Below are 21,560 nucleotides of genomic sequence, written 5' to 3' on the forward strand. Positions count from 1 at the left end.
GTGGATCTTGTAGAAATAGCTTTATAGATCTTCATTCGAAATGTGCAAAACAATAAAAAAAATGAGTGAGTTCAGACTTTTCTGATTTAGAAGAATAATATGCTGCATTTCTTTAGATTCTTAGCTAAAGACCGATGTTTTGATTTCAAATTTTATGATAAAACTATTTTATGTTAAGAGAATTTTTCAGATTAAATCATAGATTATATATGTGAAAATACCTAAAAAAAAAAAAAAAAATCAGAAATGAAAAAAATATCTGCAGCTTTATAAGTCTGCAGATCAGAAATCGGACACTAAATCTCTTATCGGTCCGTCTCTAGTAAAAATATATTTGACGTGAAAGTTGCTCAACACAACGCTGCAGGTCAGTGGTGTTTGTGTGCTCGGCGGCTCTCGGGTTAGCCCTGAACCATGCTCCGCTGCACAGTCAATGCCCCAGCTTATCTTATCAGTCTCCAGTTGGCTTAGCCCTTATAAACACACCTAGATATGAGACTCGGGGAAGTAATCTTGAGGCGGCTGCAGCAGGAAAAGGGCACATGGAATGGTGGCTCTGTGATAGCAGGCCGGCCTGAAAGTGAGAGGATGAAGAGCTCGAGGCAAGCATCAGGTCCAAGCTAATAACCATGTCCACAGGTGCTTTCTTATGCGCAAAAACACTGCAACTGTGCTGAAGGACGGACAAGTCAGCACTATGTTTTATTCATGATCCCCATTTAAAGCATGCTGAAGGTCAAATACAAGCTGCTGGATATGATGTAACTTGATTCTCCTACAGATCACAATGAAAACAACAACACAGGACTCGTGGATTCGCTTCTGGACACAGACACGAGATGAAAGGTAGTTCCTTCATTCATGTTGCAGCTTCTTCATTCCTTTTTTTTGTCCCTCTATTCTGTTTTTAGTGGTTTTATTAGTTTTACTTTCTTTTTCACTTCCTTTCTTCCTTAGTTCATTGCTTTCTTATGTAACCACTTCCTTTTTACTTTAGTTGCTTTCCTCCTTTAGTTCATTCCTTTCTTAGTTTAGTTCTTACATTGTTAGTTCTTTATTTTAAACTGCTTCTTCCTTGTTACATACAAGCTTCCTAATTTCCTTCTTCCTGCTTCCTTCCTTCCTTTCTTATTTTTTTTCCTTTGTTCCTTCTTTCGGTCTTGGTTTCTTCCTTCTTTCATAAATAATTCCTTCTTTCTTTCCTTCCTAGAGCCTTCATTTTTTCCAACCTATATTATTCCTTCCTTAGATACAAGCAAAGCCCTTTCTTCCTTATTTTGCATCATCCCTTCCTTGGTTCCTTCTTAGTTTCTTCCTTGGTTCCTTCTTAGTTTCCTTGTTTGATCCTTCTTACTTAGACGCATACAAGCCTAGCCCTGTTCAGGGCCTTGGGGGACTACAGTTAGTTATCAGCAGTGGGATAGAAAGAATGAGCATTTCAGTGTTTGGTTAATCCAACAAAACAAGTTTTTGAACTGCGGTACAGAACCAACGCACTGGGAGAAAACCCACACAGCACGGAGGAAACCTGACACAGAAACACTCCAGCTGAGATTTGGATTAGCAGATGAATAATTCATGCTAGATTTGATTCATTAGGTATGCAGCATGATTACTCATGAGAGGCACTTTTTTCCTGCAGTGGCATTTTGTTGCTTTCTACTTCACATGAGCATTGCATAGCTGCTGGTACGCCTCAACAATCACAGTCTATGCAGAAATGTGGTTGTGAGACTAACATCAACAGTTACCCTGAGTTAGCCGACATATTGTAAACAAAGTGCAGTGAAGCAGCTTGTTCCCAGGCTGCGAGTCAGAACTACAAGCTGGTGTAGAAGGGACAGCTTGGATGTTTTTAAGTGAAGTTACCATCAGCAATACTCACTGCTCTTACCTATAGTAGATACTTGTCATATGATCTACTGGTACTCAGAGGAAATCTTGGTGTCAGCAATTTCTGAGGTAAGTTTGAACAAAATAATTGTGATAGAGATACTAAAGCACCAACAGCTATATAGACGAGTTGTTCAAGTACACTAGCTGTGTTTCCTTCTGTCTGTCAACCGGGTTTTAAAGTGGATACATTTAAGGATGCCAATTTCATGTTTCAATTGTACATTCAAGCCGTGTCTTTTTTTTTTATTTTATTTTAATGATGATGTCATCGCTCCATCTCCCTCTCAATACATCATGAGCCCTAAGTCGCAAAACAAACAAACAAACAAAAAAAACAACCAAACAGGGAATCTTTCTGTGTGTTTTATTTCATTCTCTGTAGGTGTTACAGTGCCACCTGTTGGACTGGCATACCTACTACATCCTTTTCTGCGGCGCTGCATCTTGCTGTGTGGATTCATGTTTTTTCTTAATTGTTTTCGAAAGTGTACAATTAAACCAGAGGACACTTACTTATACTTATCTACCAACCCTGAGTAGGAGTATCCAGACATTACTTACACTTATCTAGCAACCCAGAACAGAGATTAGAACTTGGAATATGGAAAAACTACCTTAGCAGATACTTTTTAGACTCCTAATCTTCCAACCCAGAAAAAGAATTAGACCAGAGGACACTTACTTATACTTATCTTCCAACCCTGAATAGGAGTATCTAGCTAATCTACTTTGGATCAACATTATTAGCCTTTTCTTCTTTTGCTCTTTCTTTTGGTTTGTTATTTTTGTTTTAAATCCTGTAAAGCACTTTATATTGCCTTGTTGCTGAAAATGTGCTATATAAATAAAATTAACTTTACCAGAAATTATTCGGCAAATATGCTTCAAACTTCTTTTCTTTTCTTTTCTTTTTTCAGGAAAGCCAAAAACCATCTCAAGTGAGTGATTTATTTATTTGTTTTTTTAAAATTGAGGAAGCTATTTCAAAATTTGCTGTTTTTCAATCAACCTTTTCCAATGTGATACTTCAAAATTTGCATAAAAAACAGTTACTAATCTTGGGTTTATGGGAAACACAAAGCTCCAAGTAAGAAGTGCAGAAGATGACAGCGAACCACAAACAAGTACAGGTGGCCACTTGGGACAAAAAACATTAAGACATTTTTAGTTTTTTTTAAGTGGATTCCTGTAGGAACTGTTTAGCAAGTATTCTTTTATTTGATCGTGTTTAAGTCTAAAACATAAGTGACTCTAAAACATAAAATTCAGAATGGCAGAAGTTGCAGTGGGCTGTGGTTTTACAGTAGCTGAAGCTTCGTTGCACGCTGGATGAGAGAGCAGCAAGTTAAACGCATACTTTCTCAGCAAACTAAGTATCACAGCCAAAACACGTTTTCAGCCATGTTAACTTCCTCAGGAAATCTTATCTGAGAGAGATATTTTCGTCTGTGGTGGAGGCCTCTGGGCTACATTGCCTCATTATTTGCTTTGGCTTCCTGACTATGTTTCCCCTCTTATCCTCAACAGCCCTATAGTGGATGTTGGCTTCGGACAAGAGCATAAAAACATCCGCCATTTAAACAAACTGTTAACACATAAATGAGCTATCTCAGTGGGACAGACTCAGACTTGGTGGGCTCAGCAGTGTGCTTAAAGCTTAGGATATTGGCAGTCCTCTATCGGCACAAGCAGAAAGCCACTTATGCAGGGACGGAAAATAGGGATGGGATTGGAGTGGAAACCCACCTGAAGGCAGCAAACTATCAGTTTGTTCATGAAAGACAAACAGTTCTGGAAGCCAGTGGCTCAGCGGTAAACAAACATTTTACAGGGTTCTTCTTAATGACAGAACAAAACTGCTGTGTGCCTGATTTCCCCCCACCAATGCGACTGTCCAGTCAATCTCATCTGTTTCCTTCTTTTGTTTTATTAAGTTAAATGAGCAGAGGAGTACACTCCCAAAACACCCATTTTATCAGGACACATTTACAAGGCCTGTCAAAAATGTTCGTACCCTTTGAACTTCAGAGGAAGTTCATTGTTGAAAGAAAGTCAATAACAAGTGTGGTGGATGTCCAGTGTTTGCAGGGGGATGGGTACCACGGCCGCCCACGAATAGCTTAAAATCCACAAGTATTAGAGGCCAGCGCTAAAAACAAACATAAGTGCTTATTTTTCAGAAATCAAACACCAAATATACCTTAATATAAATGAATGTGAACAGTGGAAACCGTCTCTGCACTCTTCCTTATTGCTCCTCTTGAAGGTACAGCCAATCAGTGCCAAAGTAAATGACTGGTCTGCAGGGATTGGCTGTTTAGCAAACACCAGCCAATAGAGTGTTAATTAGCATTGCACTGAGGTAATTCAGTTTTCCAAGCTGGATTTTTTTCATATGCTCTACAAAAGATCAGCAAACAGGCAAATTTTGTGTGAATAATTTGGAGTTAAACTCCACAGGACATATCTGTGAGTAATTGAATCTGCAAATACTGAACCGCAGTATTTGGGGTGCACTGTATTTAAGGTTTTCTACAAGCCATGTAGGGAACATAGCAAACATATGGACTAAGGTGCTGTGGTCAGATGTGACCAGAATCTTTTTTAGTCAACATAGGAAACACTAACGATGACTGAAAACTAACATCCTGAACAAAGCAACCCCACTGTGAGACATGGCAGTGGACGCATCATGCTGTGGGGGATGCTTTCCATTGAATAGGGAAGCTGATCAAAGTTGATAGGGAAAAATATAACATATATGACTATATTTGTTGACAGCCTGTTAAAAACTGCCAGTAACTGAACACAAGTGTGAAAGTTCACCTGAAAGTAAATGGAACTTTAAATTGCAAAGAAAGATGGTTTATTCAACATACTGACCTTACTGACCACTCCAGAAAATGTAAGCACAAGCACCCATCAAATAAAAAAAAGACTGCAGATTGCAAACCAGAAATGTGATATAACATCCTTGCAACAACTACTGACGAAACATCCTACTAAAGAGTCACATAAGACAGCAAAGAGTGAAAGGTCAGTAAATTCACTCATAAATCTTAAAGGGGTTAAAAATAAAAAAAAAAGCAACACTCTCTCCCCGTCAGACCTCTCCTCTACCCACAGCCAACACTTTAGACCTTGCCTGGCCTCTGTTCAAGTGGGCCAGACTGGAGCCATACAACCCAGAAGTAGACGCTTACCGTTTTGTTCTTCTTGGAGTACGTCTTCTTCAGCAGCCTCTCGTTCATCCTCTCCTGCTCCCGCTGGGCGTGGTGCAGGAAGCCGTTCTCCAGAGGGTCCACTGCCGGCTGGACATTCTCCTCCTCCTCCTCCTTGTCCTCGTCTTCCTGCTTTTGCCGCTTTGTCGTCTTCTTCTCCTTCCACCACTCCTTCGTCTCCTTCTTCATGACACCGGTCTTCTTCTACGGACAAAGAAGATCTCACGGTCAGACTTCTGCAGATGCTCGTGCTACGTGTGTTCGTGCATCCAGAATTTAAAACTATATAAACGGCATGAGTAGGGTATAAACAAAATAGCCTCACATATGTTTGTTACAGGATTTTATACAAGACAATGTTCACTTTCCAGTCTGTTAAGTTGTGAACGTTGATGTTCACAGATGTTCTCCGTTCAATCCGACTGAGGTTGAGTAATTTTATAACGAAGAAAAGGCAAAAAGATTCTGTCTTTAAATGTGTTAAGCTGATAGAGACATATCCCAAAACACTAGAAGCTAAGTTTAGAGAAACAAAGCGACTCCAATTGCCCAAATAGACTAATAATAAGCCGACTACTGAAGGTGATTGATTGCATTGAATGTTACTCAAGGGTGCAAAATAATTTAAAACAAACGCACACAAAAAAAATATCACTAAACTGTACAATGAGGTTTGTGGACGAAACTTGACGAAATTTGAACACAGCAAAACCACAAAATGTTACCACATATTTTTTGTCTAGTTTCTAGTGCAAATGTCTTAGAACTCTAAAAATAAGACAAGATTAGCTTACTAGTATTTTTTCAGCAAGATGTAGGAGCTTGTTTTTAATGCTGATGCTGATGAAATAGTCCTAGTTCCACAGGCAGGTTATTTCACTTTTACCAAGACATTTTTCCTGTGTTATAAGTGAAACAATCTTCCAGTAGAACTGGAACTTTCTATCAAAATTAAAACAATATATCCAGTTCTGCCTCCTCCAAGTGCCCTTGGATATCTGCATTAGAAACTAGACCAGAAATAAGTAGCATAGAGTTCAAGGGGAAGGAATAATTCACAAAGCACAATCAGAATCCTGCGTTCACATCAAGTGACAGACAGATCAATGCAAAACTCGTGTCAGATTCAGACTTCCAACGTTTCAAGGATTTTCCCAGAAACCTCGAAATGATGTGGCGCTGACGGCTCCGTGAAAAGCAGCGGCCCGCGCTGCCTTCCAACGAGAACAAAAGCGGGCACATGTAGACGGATAGCCAGACTGGCAGGAGATAAATGAGTTAAGAGAAAGGACGGTGGGTGTGCCGCAGCTGGCAAACAGTCAAGTGCACGGCCCCCTTTCACTTCTGGCTTACAGAAAGCAAGCAAACACTGGAGCGCAGCGCAGCAATGCTAAACCTCTTCTTTTAAAGTCATCTTTAATCCTGTCAGCAGCAGAACAATGCTGTACTGGAGAACATAATCACTTTATGGCTCAGATATAATGAGCTTATGATATGAAGTGCTGCTTTATTGCACACTGTAGAAAATATAGTTGCTTCACAGTTCAACTATGACCAAGCAATTCCCCTCTTTAACTAATCGGCCCTTTTATAATTCGGCTGCAGCCCGGGTTGAACCAGTGTTTGCTTGTAGGAATTCAAATACAATTTAGCACAGCGTGATATCCCACTCTGGGTTGTTGTTTTTTTTTTGTTTTTTTTTTTACCTCGTCCCCCAATAAATCCACTGAGAATGCTAAATGCAGGCAGAAAAAAAATATTTTCACTTCAAAGTGCCGTTTTAGTTACTGTAAGGGCTCAAGCTTGTTGTCTTTCCTCAAACCTGACGTTGCTGTGGAAGACATAAATCAAATTATGGTGGATGCATCATTTCCTGTGAGACGGCAACAAGCCTGGTGGAGATTTCAGCCGTCGTCATCACAATTAGCACAGTTTGACGTTGAAGCACAGCAAAGACCTGCATCCAAGTCAGGATTATTAGTTTGTTTTCATTCTGAGATTGGAAATGTTGGACTCGTTCGAAGTAGAGAAAGTAGAAACATCTCTGATAAAATGCCAGTTTTATGCATTGTCAAAAGGACAAATCTAAGTATTTTTCTTTCACTTCCCAAGTGACATTTATCCAGTAGAGTTCAACTGAGAAGTGAATGCATCTGAAAAGAAAAAAATTTAACAGAATAAACAAGGGTACAATAACCTGCTTAGTGAAGTATGCATACCCTTGGACTAAACTCTGTTAAGGCACATTCCATTTTAGCACTTGGTGTTCTTTTTTAGGAGTCTATCAACATGCCACATCTCGACTTGGCAACAGTTTTCTTCTCAACTTTTGCACATGTTCTCCAAATATAACTAAATTATGAGAGCTTCTCTTTTCCACAGCCCGGTCCAGATGACCCCCACAGATTTTCCAAGTCTTTGGTTCTGGACTTGTCTTAGATCATTTTAAGACTTTATTTTTCTTCAGGTGAAGTCATTACGCATAGAGAGAGGGAGAGATTTTTTTTTTTTTGTTATTTAATGTTTGAACTTACTGTGATGGGTAGAAATGACATCTTTCTTTTAAATTTAAACATATTCGGTAACCTTCCTGCAACTCATTTCTTTCAACAATGAATTGCTTCAGTGAAAAGACTCAAGTGGGTAACTGTGAGGGAAAGTCTACTGGGACGTGTTGGCTTAATTATAATTCTGAAGGAGGGTAGATATCAGTTCAGTGGTTTAGACACGACCAGTCGGGTCAGACTGGAAAGAACTTCACCAGATAAATGGTTGGTTTGTCTGTCTCTGCCCTCAAACACCAGCAGGCGCACAAAGATGGCTGCCTCAGTGCATGTTGTTCTGAACCGACTCAAAACGATATATACTGATAATGAAGGAGTATCTATTGAGAACACCCACTAATCAAGAGATACTATGGATCATGCTATGCATCAGTGGTGCATCTATAAAGAGCAGAAAACAACTGTGGAACTAACACGCCATTTTTATCCTGTTTGACGTCACTCTAACTAGGAATGCACCGATCCACTTTCTTCTCTTCCGATACGATACAGATATCAGAGGTTTGGTATTGACCGATACCAATCCGATACAGAAAAACAGTGCTGAAGGTTTCTTTTTTAAAACGCAGACATTTTCTAACTGAAGTGTTTTGTCAGCAGTTTTTAAGCCAGACCGAAGCTGTTTTCCCCCTCTGCCCTCTGGCACAAACAAGTAACCACAGACTTTTTCTTGTTATTTAAACCTTAAAATGGGCGTGAGAGGAACTGTTTAAGCTTTATGACAGAAATACTGGGAGAATTTAATTCAGTTCAGTTTGACTGGTGTGAGCTGAAGTAGACAGAGTGCAGCATGTTTGAAAACAGTCAGACCTTACATCCCAACGCTCTCAGTAGGCACCACAGCTGCCTGCAGCTGGACACAGCTAAGTGATGTATCAGCATCTAGCTAAAACCACAAAAACTCAGACCAAATGAAGCAAAATGATCTGTTCCAAGGTTGGAAAGTTAGCAGATGGTGTGACACCTTCTATCCCAACAGGTGTCCATGTGTCAGCAACTGAATATACACAGACACACACACACACGCACACACAAACACAGATTTAGGATTTCCTTCTCTGTAGATTTGGGAGTTAAAAATTCATTCAAACATTCTGGAGGCTGGGTGCGACATTTTTTTTGCTGTGCAAGGGAAACACTTGATTACTCACATGCTGTGCTAATTAAAGCGGCGCCGAATAAAAGATTAAAACCACCAAGGCTTTTGTATTTGGGGGGGTGAAGTAATTATTGTATCAGTCTTGTCATTTTACTCTTGCGAAATACATTTTTAAACACTGACAAACGGTTTGTAAGCAAAGCCCCGCTCACAGTTTGACACCACTTTGACAGCACGGTTAAACATTATCTCGCCGACATCCCAGCAGCACAAAGCAGCTCTTCTCACCTCATCTAGAAACACAATCATTTCTCACGAGGGACCAGATGGTATTAACAGGCAACTTGTCATGCCATTCATCACCTGGAGGGCCATATTTAAAGAGCTGTTACGCCAGTGCATGTAACAGAACCAGGATTTTTACTCCATTAAGTCAGAGCTAAATATCAACTGTGACTGTCTGTCAGCCATGATGGAGGGCAGGCTTCCTTCGCCGCGGTTATTAATAGAAATGTGGACTTTGTACAGCAAATCCCTGTGGTTATTATGTCTTTCAATAAGCTGTAAAAGTAATAGTGTCACCGCAGACAGCTTGACATGCGTATGTAATTTTGCTAAAACTTCTATAAGGAGTTAATTAGCACACCCAGGGTGGTGCCTTTGTCATTTAACACGTTATCTTTGTTCAAAGAGAACTAATTATTTGTCCTTAGAGATGCACAGAAAAATTGTCCAGTAACCAAAATTGGGCAATTATCAGCTTGAAAAGTTCCCCCAGTCCTATACAATAGTGGTCCTGCCATTTATAAGTGCTAGGAAATCACACCAATAGCAACACTTTGCAGATCAAAAGCTGTTACTACCAGCAAAAGACTGAAAAACAGTTACTTTTAGTGTTAGTAATCAGAAGCAAAGAGAGACAGAAGCTATTTTAAGCAGTATTTTCTAGAGTGGGGGTTCCCATACTCTTGTTTCTCAAAACAGCATTAGCTTCTGAGGATGAACCCCCTTCACAAGACGATGCTACAAAATATGCAAAGAAACATCAAATTTTAGAACTTTTTGCTTAGGATAAATGCTGAATCATACCTTTCAACTTAAGCCGCACACGCTGTGCTAGCTTGAAGAGCAAAGCAGCTTGATAAATTTGACCGGCAGAAAGATGAGCAAGTCTCATAGGATTTCAATAAAATATTTTGCCTTTTACTAGAATGATTAAAAAACACTTTTAAGAACATTTTCTGATTAAAAAAATGTATGCATGTTTATTTTATAAGGTCTCCCTAGGACCCCCTGGTGGCACACACTGTTCAAGAGCACATAGAGGCAATTCTGAAGCTGTCAAGCTGTGACAAAGTAAGAGAGAGCAAGACTTTCAACAGGTAACACAAAGGCTACAGCAAAGATGCAGTTTCCATCACTTAAAGTTCCAACCACTGTCATGAAACGTGCCATATTTGGAAATGATGGCAGCATTTTGGTTATGCAAGAGTTAACTTAAGCACTACGAGTGATCAATATCAGGTAAATATGTAATTGCAATACTATTATTCGACATTGGGTTGGCAATATCAAATATTGACTCACATTTCCTGACCCTTTATCTTCTTTTCCTATATCACAATCTCCCAGTACTGCTTATGAACTTAACCTATGAACATGTACATCAATCACTTTGGATGCCAAATGTATCCAAAAATACTGGCAAGAAAAATTAGCTTGTATAACACTTAAATATAGCACCGTACCAAATATTGCATACAAACACACTTTTGTAGCTGTGAACTTGCACACACCAATACTGTGATGGCAATTCAATAAATAGTGCAGCTCTAGTACGGATGCACCTTTTCAGGAAAACATCTTTAATATACAGCTCTGGAAAAAGGCAAGAGACCACTGCAAAATGATCCGTTTGTCTGGTTTTACTCTTAATAGGTATATGTTTGAGTGACATGAACATTGTTGTGTTAGTCTATGAACTACTGACAGCATCTCTCTGAAATCCCAAGCAAAGATTAAGTATTTATTTGCAAAAAAATGACAAATGGTCAAAATAACGAAAAAGTCAAACCTCAAATAATGCAAAGACAACTAGTTCATATTCGTTTAGAAACAACAATGCTACTGTTTTAACTCAGGAAGAGATTGGAAATCAATAGTTGTTAGAATAATTGTGAGGTTTTCAACGAGGTTCAGTGCAGTGGTCTCTTAATTCTTTCCTGAGCTGTGTGTATAGTTAGATTTTATCTGCTGTTGCTCTGCGTGATACGACTTCATTAATGCCATCTCTCTGACCACTTCAAAGAACACCTGTGTGTTAGTATAGTTATTTTACTGAAACCCAGCAGGCAAATAAAGGCTGACCTTTCTCACTCTGATCCTGTGTGGCAGACAGAAACCAAGCGGTGATGAAGAGGCAGATTAAGATGTGATGAGGCAGAGGAAACATATGACAGAGAGGAGGCAGAGAGGAGAGGATAAAGAGGACGGACAGAGAGAGTGCAGAGCAAAAGATGGGCGAGTGAAGAGACGGTGAGAAGGTGGTGGTGAAGGGGATGAGAGGGTGGGGGGGAGTGTCCTCAGCTGGGAACAGGAGAGATCACTCAACCGCTTTGACCTGATCATGTTACCCTGGCAACAGAACTGGTACAAGCTGCATGGGGAGAGACATCCGAGTGTGTATGTGGCTGCGACTGCGTCCAGCCCGGCACCCGGGTTTCTGTGCCGGTAACAATTAAGCGAGGGGATGTTTGATTTATCCTGCGGTCTTGGGACCAATTATGGAAACAGATTTACTTCCCCAAAGGAGAGTTCATGCATTCTGAACAGAGGAATGTCAGCGCTCCTGACGCCAGATTGAGACATGCATAAACCAGAGGGTGAAGGAGTTCCTCACAGGCACAGCCTGGAGTGAAGGAAACGTAGACGTTTTGAGCAAAGAGAGCTGCAGATAAGGACATGCGGGGCCGTCTAATGCTCGCCAACCAGCTCTCTCCCCTGCACTCTCCTCTTTCTGAGGCCAGTAATTATTTAAGAGACACAAAGAGCTCTGCAGGATACACCTCCCTTGACAATAAGCAGTGCCACAAAGAGTTTACAGTGTAATCTTCAAAAGTGCCCTCTGTCGCACCGGAGCGGAAAACTAAACTGGCAATTAGGACATTTCAAAACCGCTTTCCATTCTTCATTTAAAAGCTAAATCAAATAGATCATATGCTAAAAAAATGTAATCAAGTAAAGAAGTATAACGAGACATTGTTTATGAATGTAACAATACATATTTAACCAAACAACCCATACATTTTAGTTCTAGATGTTAGCACAGCTGCTGTCTTGGACTCCTAATCCTTTGACTACCGACTTGTGGGAAAAACTTTTGAAGTTTACAGTCGGAGCTAAAACACAGGGATTCCTCTGAGATCTACTTGGATGGGAGTTTCCATGTTTTTTCAGGTTTTTAAAAGGGTGTGGTGCAGAATTTCTAATGTCCACAACAACTTTTCTATTCCTTCACCATCTGCAACTTTCCTTCTGTCTGCTTTAACTTTAACAAAGATTTGTGTCGTATATAGGACAAAGGTTAATAAATTCTGAATAAAAGATTTGCTGGAATGCGTTTCTTTTGCTGATAATTTAAATTCTTTCAAAGGCAGTAATATTTGTGAAAACGAAACTATAAAATGCTTAATAAAACACGATAGATTGGAGTGTCCTTCCTCTAAGTAATTTTCAGTGAAATAAACCACTAGTTGTAATTCAATGTAAGAGAAATATGCTCCCCATTTTTTCTCAAGTACAAGAAAAGTCTCTAATCACTGAAATGACTGATCTTTCATTAAATAACACTGTGTTTTAAAGGTTATTCATTTCAATCAAGCACCATTTTACTGGTAAACGCATGGACGTTTAACAATTACTCTTTTCATCTATTCATTCAGCACTGAAACAGACTGCTGAGAGAAGTTGTGAATTATTTCTACTTATGTGTCACAATGTTAACTATAAAAAATACACTGGTGTATCAAGACAAAACTGAAAATTGGTTCGCACTGGCTAATATCTAATTTCAGAGTAAGAAAAGAAATCATTATCTGTGCTGGTTTAACATCGAAAAGAGTGGAAGCAAGGGCAAGTCTGTTTCATACTGAATAAACCTGAAATCATTTAACAGAGAGCTCAGCATGAGAACTGAATGTCCTTGATAAAATGCACATGAAGACCTGGACATGCCAGCCTCAGCTGCAATCTGGAGCTTCCTCATCAGCTTATTTTGACCCCAGATTACCTGAGATAAACTCTGCCTAACAGCCTCAAGTCCCAAGTCTTAAGTCTGTGTTTAGTCTCAAGCTTTTCTATGAGAGCCTCTTGAGTCTCACTCATAGGTCCAGTCCACACAGGAAAGTTTTTGATCAAAATTGGACAGTTTTTAACGTAACTCCCCACCTCCCCTCCCCCAGGTTCCATAGCGAAAAATTCCCCCATGTGTATTCATGTGGATAGTGAAAATGCCCCTTAGCCCAACCTCCAACCTGACCTATAACCCTGAATGCGTCATACATAACAACAACGGCAGATTATGCGTTTGTAGTTGTGCTGCAGAACCTCATAAATCAACTTCAAGAAATTCTGTGTATGCTAAACTATTCGACTGAAAAGTCAAGGCTGATGAACGACGACATACTCTCGTGTCGAGCTACTATCTGCATGTCCCGTACTTTATGTTCAGCGCCACAGGTCAGAGGGAGTAACAATAGAGGGGGGGGATTGTTTCCTTGTGGGTGAAAACACAGTGGACATGTGTGTTTTTAAAATCAACAACCCATTTGAGAAAAAAAAAAAAAAAGAAACATTCCCATGTGGATAGGATGTAAGAATGCAGCCCTCATCTCAGACACAAAACATCTGCCCCACATCTTTTAGGCTGCAAATCCAATTGAAGACATCTGAACAAACTGCAGCAGTAGTGGAAAAAAACAAAAAAAAAACTACAACACTCATGCTCTTTGCTTATATTTGCCACTTTGTCATGTACATCTGTTCAGTTGCTTGTTAGCAACTACTCAATCAGCAATCAGCCTGTCGCATGGCAGGAACATAGAAAACTTAGCCATTTAGCTAAAGTGAAGACAAATTGGTGATCTAGGGCCAAGCAGCAGCCTGAGAAAGACGGGGGACTCTTGTGACTCTTGCAATGTGGGATTGCCAGATGAGTGGGTCCAAGTATTTCAGAAACAATCAGCCATATTTTAGCTTTCCAGAAACTAATACAGATACTTTGTAGGTGATGATAGACAGCGTCTTACATCCACAAAATTCAAGAGTGAGGTCAAAACGTTTGCGTCATGATCTATCCTGCCTTGTATCAACGGATCAGGCTGGTCGGGGCAGTGGTGTGTGGGATATTTTCTTTGCCCCTCAATACCAATTGACCATTGTTGAGATGCCAAAATCAGTCCGAGTTCCTTGCCATGTCTATCCCCTTATAACAACGGTGTACCCATCTTCTGAAGAGTACTGCTCCTCCATCTCAAACTGATTTGAGGTGACTTGAGAGACTGACATCATGGATGTACAGCCAGAAACATCTGCAGTAACTGTGTGATGCCATCACGTCAATATGACCCAAAACATTAGGAACGTTTCTGACATCTTGCTGAATCTATGCCATCAAGAATCAAGACCGTGCTGAAGGCAAAATTGTGTCAAAACAAATACCAGCAGGTCGTACCGAATGAAGTGTCTGGTAAATGTAGAACACTACAACCACAACGAGACTAAAACACATCTCTTTGTATTCCGTCATGAAAGCTCTCACCCGTAAATGTTTTTAGAGTACAATGTGAATGTGAATGAATAAAGCTTATTTGTGAGTTGATGTCGCAGACTGATCTAAAAACTTCTAAAAACAAAGAAGAAAAACCACCTTTTAGAGTATCACTACTTACTCTAAAGGTTTATACAGCCATCTGTTTGCACTTGCCGTATGACAACTATATTCAGTCGAGAGCGTCTTTGATGTTTTCCCCTCACATTAACCCACCCATCCGTCATCGTGGTCTGACATTCAGCTTCTGGGCTGCTATTGGAAAAAGATTTGCAGTCTCCGGTAAGAATGTGCTGTAGCTGGACTGAGTTATATGCTCTGGCCCTCCTGTGTTTTTCTTCCTCGCAACTCCAATGTGGAAGATATCAAAAAGCTTGGCTCTTTTGTCTTCCCATTTGTTATGTAAGCAGCGAAGAAGTGCCATTTGTCACACCACTTCAACAGCGTTTAGCTCCCTTTAAGCTGGCTGCAGTCGGGTTGTTTAGATTTATTGCTCAGTCGTTGGACGGATTCTGCACGCATTACGTGCCTGATAAATCTCCCTTACTTGTCATGGTGTCGACGGGATTGATTTAATCATGAAGCACCAACTAGCTTTTGGTGTTGTTGTGCATGAAGCACGACATAGACAATGCGTACACCTTCTGTTTCATTTTGCTGGGAGCTACGTTAATTCCATTTCTGATTAATTTGGCTCTCCCCACCCCTCCCTTCGTTCTCTCAAAGCACATAATTAGATGGTTCTTAACTTGAAAACAAAAATGAGAACAAAGTTTGTGCCAAGGAGATTATCAGGCTGTGAACAAGAGAGACGACACATTTCTACAGTGTATCGTTGTTGGTAATTGGCTAGAACTCGCATTAAATAAACCACATCCTTTTCCCCTTTCGTTCATGAACGCAGTGTGTTTATTCTCCCACTTTCACTTCAGAGTACGAGGCCTAACTCTTTGTGAATGGAAGCAGTGAAAAGTTTCATGGGAGAGCAGAGGAATGAACAGAAGGTGTGAGGTGTTCGCTTCCAGCAGCTCTTGATGCTTCTTCTATGCTGCTCATAAAAGCTAACTAATACGCGCTCTTCCCACCTCACTTTGTCGTCATTATCTCACTCCGTAAATGAGAATTTTATGTGGTAATGCAAATCAAAGGAGTTCACGATTATGCAGTGGATAAAATGGGGATTTTATTTTTTAAATGTTTAACAAATCTGAAAACAATAAAATAAAATCTACATTCATATGTAGATTTTCACAGCATTGGATTTGATTTTGCCTTCCTTTAATGAAGCCAAGATTTGTGGATCCCCGACAACTAGTTGCTCTGTGATAATATTAGCCTCTGAGCTGTGAATATCTGCAGGGTCTGGAGTTACCATAGGTCTCTTGGCTGTTTCTCTAATTATTTCTCTCCTTGGCAGGTCTTTTAGTTCAGGTGGATGGCTTACAGTTGCACCATACTCTTTCCTAATTCCCTTGATGATTTGAACAATTTTCAATGATATCTTCAAAGTTTTATGACCTACTTTTTGCTCTACACCTTCACAGAAAAGCATGATTTATATCAAGACAAAATCGCACAGGTAAAATCTATTCATTGATCAGGAAACGTGCAAAGACAGTCGGTGGCACTAAATTTTACAAAGACAGCAGAGCACAAATATATGCCTTTTTTTGTAATGGTCTCTCACATAATATCACAATAAAACCCATTTCCTCGTGTTTGTAATGACAAAATATGGAAACACTTTATAGCATCTGAATAGTTCAAGGCAATCTATAAGGAATATATGGAAAGCATAAATGCTAAATCCCTCCATTCATTGACTACACCCAAACATGCTTGATCCTTGCATGTTTGTGGAGTTGTACGAGGGCGGTATCTCCAGAAGTCAGTGAGAGAGAGAGTAAGTATGCATGGAGGAACTCGTGGTCAATTTACAGAGTTTTCAAGTCAGGTTAGTTGGGAAGGGTGGGGGCGGAGTGGATTTGATTTAGTCAAGGAATGCTGGATAAATTTTGGAAGTGGACCAAACCACCTGGACAAGATCACAAGAAGCTGGCCAGTATGAGCAGCAACAGGTCCTCTAGCATATTGTTCTGTATAAATGAGATGAATGAAGTAAGCGGACGGAAAGCAGAGGAGGAAATGACTATAATGTGCTGCTGCAGCTACACAGATGCACGGCTTGGATTGATGCAATTTCCAAGCACATAATGGCACTTTATAGCACAATCAAGTTGCCTTCAGTTGTTATGAAAATGTTATCCATAGCAAAAACTGAAGAAATTTGACTTCATAACATAGCCATATCTGATGGCAAGAAATTGGGCCTCTGTCTCTTTAAGAAGCTCCTACTCTTTCTGACACTCCCCCTTCAACATGTCATCACAATGCTTCCGCTTGACGTCCATTGACGCAGTTTACAAGCGTTCTTAGGAGAGTTATGTTCGTATGATGAGCTCAGAAGATGGGTAGTTCTACGAAGTGTTTGCTTATTGCTGCTGCCGCTAGTCTGGTGGAGCTGGGTGGGGAAGATTTGGAGCTTGCGTAAATAGCACTGTATGAGAAGGCATTAGGGCACCGTGTAATAATTGTCATGGACTGAAATATGAATCTGTTTCAAGCAGGTGCCTACATCCAACGCCACCATGATTTTTAATGACTGATCACATGGAAAGGCATATTAATGTGTGATTTTAAATGCATTTTTTATTTCAAACACCCCAATTGCAAAACTCTAGTATTTTCCACAAATATCAAAAACGTGTGAAATGCAGCTTTAGAGTTAGTTAACCTAGCATGCAAAATTATTGGACTGTGGGAGGAAAACTTTGTAGCTTAAAATCAAAAACAACATAAATGCTTAAGTTGAGAATTGCAATAGTCACCAAGATGACTATTGCAATTCTATGCCAAATGATCTATGCCAAATATGATAAGGCATATTTGGCATAGAACACATTTTATATCAAAAACATCTTCTGAGAACTCATTTTTACTCAGCTGAAATGGAAAGCTTGTTTAATGCCAGCCCGGTTATGGAGTAAAAAAAAAATAATAACTGAAAATAAATTGAAGTGTAAATGTTGTGCTTTACGTTAGATAATGTGTGGGTTGAACTAGCTAACACTAATTGAGCTGTTTGTTTCAGCTGTCTAACTCATTTGCTCAGCCTCAGCTGCTGAGCACTTTGCTGATGCTGCTGCAGCTGATGCATNAAAAAAAAAAAAAAAAAAAAAAAAACTGAAAATAAATTGAAGTGTAAATGTTGTGCTTTACATTAGCTAATGTGTGGGCTGAACTGGCTAACACTAATTGAGCTGTTTGTTTCAGCTGTCTAACTCATTTGCTCAGCCTCAGCTGCTGAGCACTTTGCTGATGCTGCTGCAGCTGATGCATTTCTACTCCGACTGCAAGCCCAGCATGCTCCATGTTTTATGGCTCTTTACAGCTGGGTGCACTGATCCCCCGCGAACGCATGATTTACAGCGCCCGAGCTGTCGAGCTAAAATATACACACTTAGTTTCAATGAAAACACTGATTCATTTTTAAATGTAAGCAGTTGTTAGGTAGTTTCTGGCAACGACACACACTTGGAATAAGACAGATGTTAAAGAAAAAAAAAAGTCTGATTCCTAAAGCAGAGTTCACCTGCTACTGGTATTATAAGTGTTATCCCCTCTGGATTTATCCAGGAACTACTTGATGGAACATTCAGCATAAGAGGTGATTTCTAAAGAGGGTTATTTGTCCTGTGAAGCTAGACTTTTCTCAGGAAATCTGGGAGATTTCCACTGCTCAGCCCACATACTGCAGCCCAAAAATATGGCCTGGTGTCATTCCTCAGGTTTCTCTTTCCTTTATATCCTCCAGAGAGGAGAAGTGTTGCCTCGGCAACAGATATTCCCCCGTTGCTGAAAGTGAATAACACATAAACTCTTGTAAATACACTGTGTTGGTTTCACACTGTCAACAAATCAGCCGAACATATTTTCAGCACCAACTGTTGAGTATGATCCTCATGGGTGGAACTGCTAAAAACACACCCGGGACTTTAATGGCAAGCTTCTCCAACAAGAGAAAGGAATAAGCTTTGAATACTAACAAGCACTTTTTTTTTCTTCTTCCATCTGGATTACTGACAGTTTTCTGACAGTGGTTCCAAACAGATTACAAAAATGAGTTTCCTCTCCACTGCTGACTAACCCAGAGGTGTTTTGACAGAAGTTGAATTTTTGATCATGTCCTGCTGTGAGCCGAATCTATGTGCAGAGCTGGCTTTGTTCTCACAGCAGGGTGTTGACAGTGCAAAGAAATCCCAGACCGAGACGACAGGATAGGAAAAAGCACAGATGTACCAGCAGCCTCGTAATGTATCACTGCAGTCAGGGCAGCACCTGTCTGAACTGCAATAACCATTTTTAAAATTTAATAACCACACACTTGTCTTCATTTTTCTATAGACATAGTGATGATGGATCCTCCCAGACATCGGTTTAAACAGAACATATTGCTCAATTAGGAGACAAATTCCTGTTGGTTACTGGGTGAAAACTGCGATGGCTAAAGGGATGGATTCTATTCTTCTACTTTTTCTGATTTCCAGCTGAAATAGCATTGCTCAAAACAGTTTTCCTGTTTCAGTTAAGGCACATTCCAGAGTTTAGACTTATTGGTATCATGTGTTCTTAGTCTAACACACTGGGTATGTGTTGCACATTCATGAGCTAACCCTAAAGAAATTATTGGTGTCATGGAGACTACCGACCTAGCCACGTCTCATGTCATTGTGAGCTTTCATAAATTGAAACAAAAAGAGGCATACAGTAAAACTCTATTAGGATATTTTTAAGAAAACATTAAATAAGTATACCTAAATATTACCTACTCAAAGACCTGCTGAGCAATTTCAGACCAATAGCTTGAAAAGAATGCTAGTTCATGCTAAAGCTAAAAAGATTTAGCAATACAAGACACTACTTTATGGGAGAACAATGGGAAAAATACTATACTGATAAATATTTAAAAAAGTTTAATGGTAAAGCTGAAGGCTCGGGCTACATGAACAAGCCATTCTAAATTAGCTAACATTAGCTTCCCAAAGTGTAGCAAGAACTGTTGATATGACCAAGATATACTTATATTTAATGTTCCAGACCACTAGGGGGAGTCTGGAGTAAGTAATATTACCTATGTAAATATCCTGACGTTCAGTAATATTGTAAAAGACTTAAGTATAACACACTCTCCCTTTCTTCCTTCCTTCTTTCCTGAGAAAGTAGAGCTTTCTCCTGCTATCTGAAGGATTAAAGAGTGGGAAGAGATGTCGTCTTTCAATCAGGAGGTTGTGACTTCCTTCCAGTTTCCTTCAGCTCAGGTTGATATCCCCTTAGGCAAGGCACCTAACCCTAAGCTGGGGTATAAAAGCATGAATAGATAGGTGTTAAGATTGTCTTTGGGGGAAATCCTTCAATTATCTTAGCAGCTGTAGAGACAATTGTTGCTTTTCTGTTTTTAAAAGAAGCAGAAATTACAATTGTTGATTTCTACTATGGTACCAGCTCCCCCCATTACCCTGCAAGGAGAAGTGGGTATAGACAATGGATGGATAATTAGGACGGTACTATTACTGAAGGTTATCTTAATGTGAGAAACTCATACTAGCCCATGCCAGGTATGTAACAGTGTGTCAAAGTTTACTGACTGGATGGGCGGGACAGCCCATAAAGATACCGTAAGAATAAAAAAGGACACAAGTGAGGGAGTGACAGGACGAGCATTTTTTTAAATCTTTTTACCAACAACTAAAATCATATGAGCAGCAACCCATTAGGACAACACTCTCACTCTCATCCTTCATCTGCCCGGTGCAGATCCTTGACCAGGGCCCTTGTTTGAAAAACCAGAGGTCAAACTGTAAAGCAATTACAGTGGCAACTCATCAACCAAAGGCTGACAGCAATAGAATTATCTCCAGGCAGCAGCAGCCTACAGCAGACAAGTGAGCAGGGAGTGAGGGTTGTGTTTAACCCCGGACGCAACGGCGCTCACTGTATAATTGCACCCTGCCGAGTGCACTCTAATCCTGCATTTAACAGGTCCAGAATCAGACTGAAGGGAAGGGAAAGTGAGAGACAGTGAGAACGGGGCTAATTAGGTCTTACCTTAAGCCCCGGGTTTACATCACTTTACCGCTAGGAAAGACACAGAGGGAGCTACATCAGGAGAAAAAGATTACACACCAATCCACCTGCTGCCAAGACGGGGAGACAGCCCCGCCTGACCGTGCTTCACAGCTGACGGGTGTTAATAATCAGTGGGAATATTAGGACAAGACAGCGAAGAAGAGTCACCGCTCCGTTGATGATCAGATTTTCTCACACATCTTCCCACCTGATACGACTAAAAATATTCTAACCCGCAATCACTTTTATACGCACTGCGAGAAGAAAATTGCAGAAAGTTTGGCAGGAATTTCAATATGTCAGGGAAGCCCGGCGGGTTCCAGAGGCGCAGGAATACATCCAGTTCACCAGACGAGACGACGCATAGTGTTGACTTTGAGAAAACAAGGCAGGATTTTTGTAGTGTTTTGGGGGGAAATTCAGAATCCCAGAAATGTTTTCACACACACGGAGTAAAGGTTTTACAAAGCACAAACTGTTTTTTAAAGAATCTGCAGTCAGTGCAGAACATTTCAGTCTGGGTTTTACCAGTCCAGACATTGTGGTTTTTAAGCCTGTCTAATGTTGACGTGGTCTGAATGGCAAAGAGTGTTGCACTATTACTCTCTGATTTATTTGGCAAAGTATTGATTGTACTACGCACTAACTATTAAGGCTCACACTTATTCGGATGTACATTTCTTGTGATATATTCCTCCATTTCCCACAATGTAAATGGATGTTAGCAAGTTTGATAAGTTCGTAAGGCGCCTTGCTCCATTTCTTCT

The 21,560-nt window shown here is 40.1% G+C and overlaps 1 protein-coding gene across 1 annotated transcript in view; it reads right to left on the reverse strand.

Annotated features, from left to right (window-relative positions):
* Positions 1 to 3,072: 3,072 nt before the first annotated feature.
* The window catches only part of LOC107836768 (fibrosin-1-like protein), a 120,400-nt gene continuing 101,912 nt past the window's right edge, over positions 3,073 to 21,560 (reverse strand). Inside the window, exon 2 of the mRNA XM_016673822.1 lies at positions 3,073 to 5,321. Coding sequence (XP_016529308.1) covers positions 5,031 to 5,321 — 291 coding nt within the window. The 3' untranslated portion in view covers positions 3,073 to 5,030. The remainder of the gene's footprint in view (positions 5,322 to 21,560) is intronic.

This window comes from Poecilia formosa, unplaced genomic scaffold (assembly GCF_000485575.1).
Source record: "Poecilia formosa unplaced genomic scaffold, Poecilia_formosa-5.1.2 Scaffold82, whole genome shotgun sequence".
NCBI lineage: Eukaryota > Metazoa > Chordata > Actinopteri > Cyprinodontiformes > Poeciliidae > Poecilia > Poecilia formosa.